At 39.9% G+C, this 11678-nt stretch overlaps 1 protein-coding gene across 1 annotated transcript in view; it reads right to left on the minus strand.

Moving 5' to 3' along the window:
• Positions 1–9194, minus strand: part of AGPS (alkylglycerone phosphate synthase) — a 127757-nt gene extending 118563 nt beyond the window's left edge. The window contains exon 1 of the mRNA XM_057745956.1: positions 8863–9194. Coding sequence (XP_057601939.1) covers positions 8863–9182 — 320 coding nt within the window. The 5' untranslated portion in view covers positions 9183–9194. The remainder of the gene's footprint in view (positions 1–8862) is intronic.
• Between the last annotated feature and the right edge of the window lie 2484 nt (positions 9195–11678).

Genomic DNA, 11678 nt, shown 5'->3' on the forward strand with positions numbered 1-11678 from the left:
GCTGTTATCAAAAGGACAACAAATAACAAGCATTGGTGAGGATGGAGAGAAAAGGGAATCCTTGTGCATTGTTGGGAATGTAAACTGGGCAGCACTATAGAAAACAGTATGGAGGTTCCTCAAAAAACTAAAAATTAAACCACCTTACCATCCAAGATATATGCACCGCTATGTTCACTGCATCATTATTTACAAAAGCCAAGATGTGGAAGCAACCTAAGTGTCTATCAATAGGTGAATAGATAAAGAAAATATATGGCACACATGCAATGGAATATTATATGGCATAGAAAAGAATGAAATCTTGCATTTGTGACAACATGGATGGACCTAGAGGGAATTATGCTAAGTGAAATAAGTCAGACTGAGAAAGAAAAATACTGTATGATTTCACTTATATGTGAAACATAAAAAAGAAAACAAATGAACAAATAGAAAATAGAAAAAATAAGACTCACTGATACAAAGAACAATTTGGTAGCGGTTGCCAGAGGGAAGGGGGCTGGGGGGGGATGAGTGAAATAGGTGAGGGAGATTAAGAAGTACAATCTGCCAGTTATAAAAAAAAAAAAATAAGTTACAGAGATGTACAGTTAAGGATCATAAGTCAATAACACTGTAATAACTTTGTACGGTAACAGGTGGTAAGTAGACTTACCGAGGTGATCATTTTATAACGTATAAAAACATCAAATCACTATGTTGTACACCTGAAACTAATATAACGTTAAGTCAATTATCCTTCAATTTTTAAAAGTCGGAAAAAAAAAAAAGAATGGAAAGAAGTTCAAGGGAAAGGGTTGAAGGATGTGACTAGGAGTGGCGCTAATACTTAGAGAAATAAGAAAACTCAGAACAGTAACTTCATTTGGGAACAAGAAAGGATAGATAATGAGTGCTAAAGTAGTGTCACTAGCCATATGTGCCTATTTAAGTTTAAATTAATTAAAAGTATACAAAATTTAAAATTCAGCTCCTCAGTCACACTAATCACATTTCAAGTGCTTAATGGCCACATGTGCTTAGTGGCTACCATACTGGACAGTGCAGACCACAGAACACTTCCATCATCTCAGAAAGCTCTAATGGATGGTAATTTATAAAATTTGAGTTGACAACAGAATAGAATTCAAGTGCATGTAATTTAAATATTCCTGATGCTGGATTCCTATAAAGTTCAAACACCTTCAGAAGAAATGCAAAATTCAACTACATAATCAATCTGAGTGGGAGCTGCAAACAGTGAATATAAAAATTAAATAATTTGTATTACTTGATTACAAGGTCCTGAGATACATGAACACTCCCCACTTGATGGTATGAGGTGGCTGACATGGCAACTATAAATAGTTTGGAGAGTCCCAGTAAAGTTGCTGACAAGAATCTGGTCAGCATCCTGGCCCAAATCTCTGGTTAGTAACTGAAGAAATGCTGGCAAGGCCAAATATTATTTACAATACAGTATTTTTCTTAGTGAGTGTTAAGATGATCTCACTCAAGAAGCAAAACTCCCTTGTCAAAAGTAACTGCAGTTACCTAGAATGGCAACAGCCTTCCTTTATGAGTATGCATATTTCAACTACAGAAAGACCTAGAATTAAATACATATACAAATGCTTAGAGAAGAGAATGAAAGTCAGACGTTAATGTTTTTGCTTTAAGAAAGCTAAGCAAAAATTGATCTTTTATACACTTACAAAAATTAAAGAGAATCTGGCCTGTAAGAATGATTGACTTGCAACAAATTTAAAATGTGTAACTGAGTAATAGACTTAGACTTGCAGTTTTAAGCTGAAATCTTATAAGTTCATAAATAAGTTCATTTGAACACTGCAAAAGATTTTAAGGTCACTGTGTTCACAAATTCAATTTCATATGTTTGTAAGAATGACTTAGTACCTAAGATCATTTTGTTTATTACCTCAGACAGTTGATGTACTTAAGAAAATTAAACATATTAAACACTAAATACTATTTTAATTATTGTAGCCTATTTTCATACAGTAATATCTGTAAAAACACTAGTTTGATATGTACTTCATAGTATAAATAAATAAATAACTATCAAACCTAAAAGTAGCAACCACCTAAATAAATGTCCATCGATAAGAGAATGGATAACTTGAGGTACATATACATCTACCCAGTGGTATACTATTCAGCAATGAAGATGAACAAAATACAATTAGAAGCAAAAACCTGTGTGAATATAGTAAACATAATACTGAGAGAAACAAGCCAGACACAAAAGACTACACATATGATTCCGTTATATGATTTCATTTTTATGAAGTTCAAAACAAGCAAATCCAAACCATAGTGTTAGAAGTCAAGGTAGTGGTCTTCCTGGTGGGAGGAAACATTGGAAAGCAACATGAAGAGGGCTTCTGGGGTACTGGTAATGTTGTTTCTTAATCTAAATACTAATAAGATAGATGTACTCACTTTGTAAAAAGTAATTAAGCTGTAAACTTAAGATTTGTGCATTTACTTTTATAACAAATTTCTAATAGTTCAATAAAGTTTAACAAAAATAATAAGTATATATACAAACATTTATAAGTTTATATAATTATCTCAGGACCATCAGTGCTATGTGTACTGCACTCTGAGACACACTAACAAATCAAAGAAAGAAAAGAGGAAGGGAAGACCATGTTCTGGGAATAGCAATAATTCTGGTACGTAGCTAGAGTACACAGTAGGTTACCAAGGAAATGAAAGGTATCCTGGAAAGGCTGATTTAGACAGACCCTCCTGGAGGACCCTCACTGCCCCACCAAGGAAACTATAATATATTCAGTAGGCAATGGGGAAAACACATGCAAATGATGCAGGTGGAAGACTGTTTATTTACCAAAACATTTTCAGCCCTTTCTCTTCATTTCTCCAAAAACATTCCAGCAAAACCTCCATTCTCTAGCCTCCAGTTTCTAAAGTGGAGGGACTTCAGAAAGGTTAACAGTCCTGGCCTCTCTCCAACCCTCACACATTCACTTTCTCATGGGAAGGGTGACTTACCTGGTTAGTGGATTCTGAGAGGAGGCACTAAGCACTTGGGGTCGGCCCTTTTTCTCTCTCCAATCTATAGGAAATGGTAAGGTTATCCTCTAGTCTCCCAGTACTGTATATGAGGCTTACCAGAGCTGGCTCTGCCCTTGCACAGGAAACCTGTGGTCCAGCACTAGCTGTGACTGAGCATAGCTAATTCAGGGTAAATATTAGGTAGCCTAGATCTAAGCCATACATTCCAACCAGCTTTATTGGTAATAAAGCTAACATTTTTACTTCATCTGTCTATATTCTGAATCTTACATCTCAATTGATTCTGAACTCAGATGTGGGACAGAGGTATAACTAAATATTAGCCCTAAAGCCCAACAAATAAAAAAGCTAAACTCTACTCAGAATCCCTTGATTTGGTTTGGATTTGAAATTAACACACTAATCTGTTGAAGGTTAGTTTATTATTAATATCATTTCAATAATAAGAAAAGAAAACCTAAAGAAGTAATACTTGCTTAGCACTTGATTTTAAAGGGTTCCATAAAGTATCTCATCTGACTACAACAGCACTCCATTTCTCTGCAGCCTAAAAAAAGACCACTTAATTTATTACTAGATATTTCTATTAAGTAACCATAAGGTAGATAGCTCTATAGTAGAAACTTCCTGACATAACAAAGTCTAGTTACAGATATGACCCACTTCAAAATGATACTTTCAACCTAAGAGAAGTATGATACCAAATAACCATGGAGATTAAGTCTTCAAGGTTTCTTATCCATTAACAATCCAAAGATAGTTAATTTACATCCAGGCAGTAAATCCCCCATTACTTCTTCTCTTCTCCTCCTTTTTCCTCTGATCTGGGATATTCCATAGTCCTCCTCCTCTTTCCCTTTTATTCTCAACACCATCTTCTCTCACAAGTCAAACAGCAAAATTCACTCACAAAAGGGAACAGGTTGGTCTATCTTTTTAAACAATGCATTATATTTTCTTAAATTATGAATTTCATTTCAATAGGATCATATATTTTATAATTTATATAAGTACAACATAAACTAATGCTCTCTTAATTATGACACTGTACACGATCATGATCTATTCAATCACAAAAGATTTGAAACTTGGATGACAAAGAAAATAGCTTGATGACTACCAAGCAGATAATTTCCCCCTAGAGAACAACATCAAGTGCAGTAATATTGCATAGGAGAAGAAACGGAGCCTCTGGAGTAAGACTGATCAGAGCTGAAACACTGTCTCTTTTATTTCATAGCTGCATGACTCTAAACAAATTAATTACTCTAAGCCACTACTTCCTCACCTGTAACATACATGTAGTGTCACCTCCTTTTCAGAGCTATTGTGAAAATTAAAGGAGATAATGTTCATAAAGCCTCAGCAGGGTACAAAACTCCTGTTACTGCTATTACTAGAATTCCTAGCTAGGAACTCAAAGTAGGCTAAGTATTTCATTCAGCATAACTACTAACATAAGCTCTTAATTTTGCCAAACGACGTTAAACCATAAGTCAGGTCACTGGTACAAATAACCTTGTTGCATAAATGCATCAGTTTTTATAGCCTTCAGGATGCCCTCCTGGGAAACATTTAGAAGAGGTTAACTCAGGTTTTTCCTTCTGGAAAGTATCTATCAAGGATTCTGGTAGATGTTAAATAATACATTATTTTTTTAAAGAATGGTGTGTATAAATGATGGTATGAGCAAGTAAATTAAGTAATTAATAGCTTTCTTAATCAGATATTCTTTTGATCTGAACCATAAGAGTTCATAACCTTTGTAAGAACTGCCATAGAATACTTTTGACTAATGCGAACCACAAAGAGGCTGGAGCCAAAATTACAACTGGGGAAGTGGTTACCAGTATGGAGGGACAGATATGAACAAGGGCTTTTTTCCTTCTCTTTTTTGCAACATTACAATAATTTAAAGAAAACTGAAAAACTCCAAAACCAAGGCATAAAAATGTCACACATTTAGTTGACATTTACTATGATTTTTAGGAATCTAAAACTGCATTCAGAAGCAAGAGCAGAAAGAAACTGTTTATGAGTAGCATGCACTTAAAAGAAAAGAGGTCCAAAAGTAAACCATCATCCTCAAAACTCTACTCTGCAGCTTCAAATAATGAGAATATTTGTTCCTGGATAGAAGTAATTAGAACCAACTCATAAGAGATCATGTGACAAGTGCAACAGGTTTTAAATATCACCTAATGCACTAACTTCCAAAACACAAATCCATCCTCCTTTCCTCTCCATTCTCCTGCCATCATCCTTCATTAATTTAATTAGCTTAATCCTTCATTATTTCTCATCTGTTCTGCTACAACAGCCTCCCTGAAAGGACCTTCCTATATCCATCCTCGTCCTTCTCCAATCCATTCTTAACACTGCAGCTGAAGAGAATGCTCTCAAACCCAAACACAATCTGATCATGTCCCTTCCCAGCTTAATTTCTTCAAGGGCTCTCGGTCACCTAGACTCCTACATTGCTTCCTTTTTCTTCATTACACTCATCACCATCTGACATCCTGTACTACCTGTCTGTTCACTATCTCTACTCCAACCAGAATGTAAGTCCATAAGGGCAGAGTTTTTGTTCAGCTATATGTTGCATAGTAAGCAAACATTCACACATAAACGAGTGAAAGAATGAATGGACTGATGACCTCCCTACAAGCCAAAGGCCTCCATGACCTGCTTGTGCCCTCCTCTTTTCACTTTACTCCCACTTCTACCAATACCGAATTATTTAGTTACCTAAAAACAAGATGCACTTTCATGCCCCGCTGCTTGCCATACGCTATAACTTCTGTCTGGAATACAAACTCTCTTCACCATCCAATCAACCTGCCACACTATCATCCATATTTTAAAATCGTCTTCAGAAAGCTTCCTCTGATCCACTAGATAAAGTATATCACTCTTTCTTTCCTTTGTGCTACATCTATACCTGTATCTGCAATGGCTCTACTCAAAATGTACTTGAATGTGCATCTCCCTTGCTAGACTGAATTCTTTGAAGCCAAGGACTATTATCATCTCTTTACATCCAGTACCTAAGACAATAACTGTCATAAAGCAACTACTCTATAAGTGTTGAGTAAATTAACATACACATGACTACCTTGCAAGAGGAATGAAAACATGGAGTTTCAATTGGAAGTTACTCTTCCAACTCCATGATGATAACCAGCCATGAGATAAAAGAATTACAACCAATGACATCATCCAAGGTAATAAAAGAGAAGGAATTATACGAATAACACACATCACCAAATGCTTCCAAAATAATGACATATAGTCACACTCACACTTTACTAGATATACACACTAGCTCTTTACTGCTCTATCACTTGCCTTCCCTTTAGGCTCAGCTCTGGTGCTGGCAAACTGAGGCCCAGCTAAGCAGTAGGAAGTAGAAGGGACAGCTGGTTTCCCCAAGAACAATATATTACGTGAAGAAGCTTTTGATGCTCCATCGAATACAAGTTTTTGTGTTCCCTCATATTTTGATTCAAATTTTAAAACAGTTGTACAGGGTTAGATTTTTACCAGTAGCCACACCTAATCCTAAATGAAAGACCGGGGCCATTGATGGCATAGATTACATACAGCTGGGCCTTCAGTTCATGGAGCAGCCACAGAAGGCCTCCCAGACCAGTCACCTTCAGCCACAGGAAGCCTCGTCCGTTACCCCAATGTCCCTTCCAAACATTGCTATTTTTCTCCAAATGCTGTAAGACAAAGGCCCCTAAATCCAACCTTAAGAACACTTGTCCTACCTACTTAGTTCCGAGAGTGTGAACCTGCATATAAATGTACAATTACACAGATGCACACAAATGAACGGACATAAATGTAAGCCATTAGAAAAATTTAAAGTTTTAAATCCAATCACAGCTAATATAACTTCAAATGAAGCCAGAGACCAAGGTGTGATCCTTGATTTCTTCCTCACCTACCACTCAGTAACCAAGTTATGGAAAACTTACCTCCTAACACTTTTTCAAAGAGATTGCCCACTCCCAACATTATGCCCTAGTTCAGAATCACTTTCTCATTGGGATAAGTCTTCTAAATAGGCTCCCTGTGTCTGAACTCAATCAAAACTGCTCTGCTGAGTGGTTATGAAACAGGCATTGCACCAAGCACCTGATCACTTTATATTTTTCAATTCTCACAGCAATAATGCAAAGCAGGAATTATTGTCCTCATTTTCAAAGATGAGAGGTCTAAAGCTCTGAGAGAGGTTAAGTGACTTGCCCAAGGTCATGCAGCTGGAATTGTGGAGTGGAAATTCAAACTCAAATCTATGTTCCCAGAAACTATATGTCCAACTGCTTAAACCTTCAACTCAACCCCCAATACGACCTTTCTAAAAGGTAAATGTAATCATGTTTTACCCCACATAAAATCCTGCAAACAAGAGCAGCCTCTCCAACCCTCATCCCAAGTCATTCTCACCTCCTCCTTCAACACAACTCTTACCAGTTCAACCTGTCTCTCACTGCTTTACCTGTGAACACAGCTATTCCACCAAGAATGCTTTTCTCCTTTGTCAGGCTACTTCCAATACAATCCTAAGAATTACTCAGGCAATCCTTACTCTGGAAAGCCTTCACTGTAACAAATAAATACCCAAATCTGGGTTAAGGGACTATTTGCTATGGTATCAGCTAAGTTTCTCATCACACGGTGTTATAACTTTACTAGGCTATCAGTTTCTTATAAGTAAATACTGCACTTTTAAATCTCTGTACAGTCAGCATATAACAGAGGAAGGACTCATGAACGTTGAATTAATGAATTCATCAGAAGCAGTATGGCTTAAGAATTTGACCCTAAAGTCAACTTGACGCATTTTCAAAACCTAAGCTGCCACACAGTGTACCTGCCATTCCTGCAGCAGGCTTCTAAATCTCGTTTATTTCTTCACCTGTAAAATGAGAGAGAACTGCACCTATCTCATAGTTTGGAGAAGAGTAAAAGAAATCTCAGATTTAGCACAATCTCTGGTACACTGAAAGTACACATTAAACATTAGCAACTTTTTTTCCACTTTCAAAGCTGATCCGTGCTGATAAAGCCACATCTCAAAAAACAGCTTTTCCTAGTGTCTTCCATCGCTGCTTAACATTTCCCCCAAAAGTCATGTCAAGATGTCTTACAAACAACCTAATCCACAGACAAGGATCTTTCAAGCTCTGTTACACCAGAACTCAGCAGCTACCACCACACCCTAAATCACTACTTAGCGCCTGCTATTTGTTTCTTATCCACCCCTCGATTTCCATCCTCAAAGTCAAAGACCATAACCCGTAAGCAAGTAGAAATCTACCCCCACAGAAACCAGTCAGCAGCACCTTCCTCCAGGAACCACCACTTCTCCCCGCACCCAAGCTTGCGCAAATTAGAAGAGATCCATCATTTGCTACAAACTTAAATTTCCTTAGAAGACCATAGTAAAACCCTTCGATTTATTCCAAGACCTTGCCTTCCAAAAGTATTAGTTCAAGACAAAGAATGAATTTCTCGTATTATGAATCCAAGAAAAAGGGTCCCCTGAAAGCCTTCCCCAATAAGAGTTCTTCAGGTCTATTACTCTCAAATAGTGACCAAAATCCACCATTTCACCCTGCCCCCTTCCTGACAGAGTCCAGGGTCTCATCCACGCTCTCTTAAAAGAGAAATGGTTCGCACTTTCAGGGACCCGAATGCCTTCCGCCCATTCGTGTCACCTCCTTTCCCACCTCGCCGGTGCCCTCCCGCAACACAGGCCCGGACTGATCCGTTACCACCTGCTCGCTCCACAGAGCCGCTACTCACCGCTTCTTGGGGATAGTGCCCGACTCCTGCGCGGCGGGAGTGGCAGTGGGCGCCGCCGTAGCCGCCGCCGCCGCTCTCCGCGCTTTGCACTCATTGGTACTCAAAGCCTCCTGGGGCCGGCCCAGCAGATGGCCCGAAAGAACCCGCAGCCTCCGCCCGGCGCGGTCCCGCCCCGGGTCCGCTGCAGAACCGGAGCCCGCGCCCGCGCCCGTCCCGCCCGCCGCAGCCGCCGCCTCCGCCATGGCTTCCGCCTTGTGCCGCCGCCCGGGACCGCTGGGCGCGGGTGAAAGGTCAGTCAGAGCTGCGCCCGGCGCGACCATTCGCTGCGGCGCATCCCGGCAGCCACCGCGGCGACTGGGCGGCGGGTGCCATGCGCCTGGAGCTTCATCGTCTCAGCTCCCGCCCACCGCGCCCGCCCGCCCGCCTCCGCGGTCACGCCCCAGACCGCCGGCACCTGTCAAGCAGGTGAGTTCAAGCAGTCCAGGGATTGGCCCGGCCCGGATGGGCTAGACCGGGAGCCAAGCCGCAAGCAACCCCGGGGTATCCTAGTGCCCTGGGTGGGTTCCGCGGGCATGGCCTGAGCCTCTGGAGCCTTTCGAGAGCAAACGCCTCGGAGCTGGAGACGTGGGCAGTGCTGGGGACCTGACGAGCGAACCAAAGTCATCCTTTCTTGCTGCTCCACCTCTGCTGCCCCTCCCTGCGGCGTCCCTAAAGTAATTCAAAACCGATTCGTTGCCTATAACCATTAGAGCAAATGGCCATTATTAGCTATCATTTTCTCATCGCCTGCTTTGTGCCTGGCACTGTGCTTAATGCTGTATCTCAAGTTAAGTCATCTCCATTTTACAGATGAAAAAACGGAGGCTCAGAGACACTAAGTTGTCCGAGGGCTTGCAGCTAGTTAAATGCTAATACTGAGTTGCAACCTAGGTTCTCTTTCTGTGGTTACTGGGAGCTGCGCCCTTCCTTTCTCTAAGGGCGTCAGTTTTCTGTTGCTAGAGAAAATTACCCAACAACCGTTCTTAAGATTTCTCATTTATCTACAGATTGACTTCATTTGTGGAGAGTGGAACTTGGTAAACTTAGGGGCATATCGTTAGGACAGTGCTCCGCAAACGTTTTCAGGCTTCTATAAGCCACCTTGCTGACCTCAGCCATCAGCAGTAGAGTTCCTTTTTGCATAATGTGCAATTTAAAGATAGGTCTTGGGAATGGTAAGAGAAAGGGTTGCCATAAGCATGTAAGCCCAATGAAGTCACCTCCTTTCTGAATAGCCACCCTCTTGCCAACACAGCCTCTGTGAAGGAGTTAAGATATTCCAGGAGTTATTTGACTGATACAAAAGAACCGTTTAATAGTTCTGAGAAAATTCAGGAAACAGTGAAGAGGACTTGATTTGTATGCCTTATCTTAAGAGAGAGTTCAACATTAAACATCCAGTCTAGCTACAGAATCACTGAGCCCCACTCCTATTTAGCTGCTGGGCTATTTCAGATAGACTAGGAGTGACAAAAAGGGGGCAGCATGAGTAAATTGCTGAGTGCTGTAAGGGGAAAAACTCAGGTTTGAGAGTTCAGCAGCTCTAGTCTTTGAGCTCCTCACGCCCTTTCTAGATGTTTCTAGAACAACATTGAGACACCAACTAGCACGTTTGCTGGCAATCATGTAAAATTTATAGATTTCTTGCCAAAATGCTGTATAAGCAACAACTTCCTCAGAATTTATTAATTTTTGCTTGACTCCCACAGAGCTCAATCTAATACTACTGGCATGCCTTAAATGTAAATGTAGTTAACTGACTTCCACAATCTTTTCCATATTGAGGTTGAACATGCTTCTTGCCAACTCTCAGGAGACAAAATTTATAAACTTGGATGATATCAATAGAATAACAAAAAGCCTTTTCTTCTGGGTGATGGAAAACTTGATGTAAACCAAAATTACAGTTTTGGTGTAAACCATTATAGCAATGGAAAAACTGCTGATTATACATATTTCAAATATGTGTATGGTAATGAAACACATGTAGGCAATAGAAACAGTTGTTGAGAGCCTATTAACGTAACTAACTCATGTGCTGTGAAATTCAAGAGTATGTAAGCCTATGCTTCATCTACGTGGTAAAATTAGCTAGTTAGAAGTTAGGATATATGTAGGGAAAAAACTGTGATACTCTTAGGTGGAGTAAGTGTCATGTAGATGACCATGGTGAAGGATTTCCTAAACCCTTCCTTACAAGAGCAAAGCCCAAGCAGAGTGCCCTGATACTTGTTTCACGCTCCCTAAGAGGAACAAATGTTTCACATGAAACATGGTCCATTGAGATTCCCACCAAAGGCAAAACCTCAGTGATACCACATTGAGGAGGGCCATCTCCACAAACTTATTCCTTCTGAGTTCTGGAACACTTGACCCTTAATAACCTGGATCCCCTTGGAGAGCAGACCATATGCACAGAATCAAAGGGCGAACCCATAACATGTGGAATTTAAATGAAGTGACCTTTATGTTTACAACATCTCTTCTAATATGAGGCACAAAAAATGAAATTAACTCCTGAAACATGCACCAAATTTCTTTATGACACTGACTTTCATTACTTATCTTCAGAGCTGCTTAGTGATCCTTGAGTAAAGGAATTCTTGCATTTTGTACATTTTTATTATGAAATGAGAAAAAGTAAACTGAAGTATAAATTATCATAGATCAAATACCCACATAACTTCCATGTAGATTGAGAAATAGTGTTGCCAGCACCCAAGGAGTCCCCCTTATGCCCCTTCCCAGTCACTTCACCCTCTCTACCTGCCAAAGGT

The sequence above is a fragment of the Hippopotamus amphibius genome, chromosome 8 (assembly GCF_030028045.1).
Source record: "Hippopotamus amphibius kiboko isolate mHipAmp2 chromosome 8, mHipAmp2.hap2, whole genome shotgun sequence".
NCBI classification, from domain to species: domain Eukaryota; kingdom Metazoa; phylum Chordata; class Mammalia; order Artiodactyla; family Hippopotamidae; genus Hippopotamus; species Hippopotamus amphibius.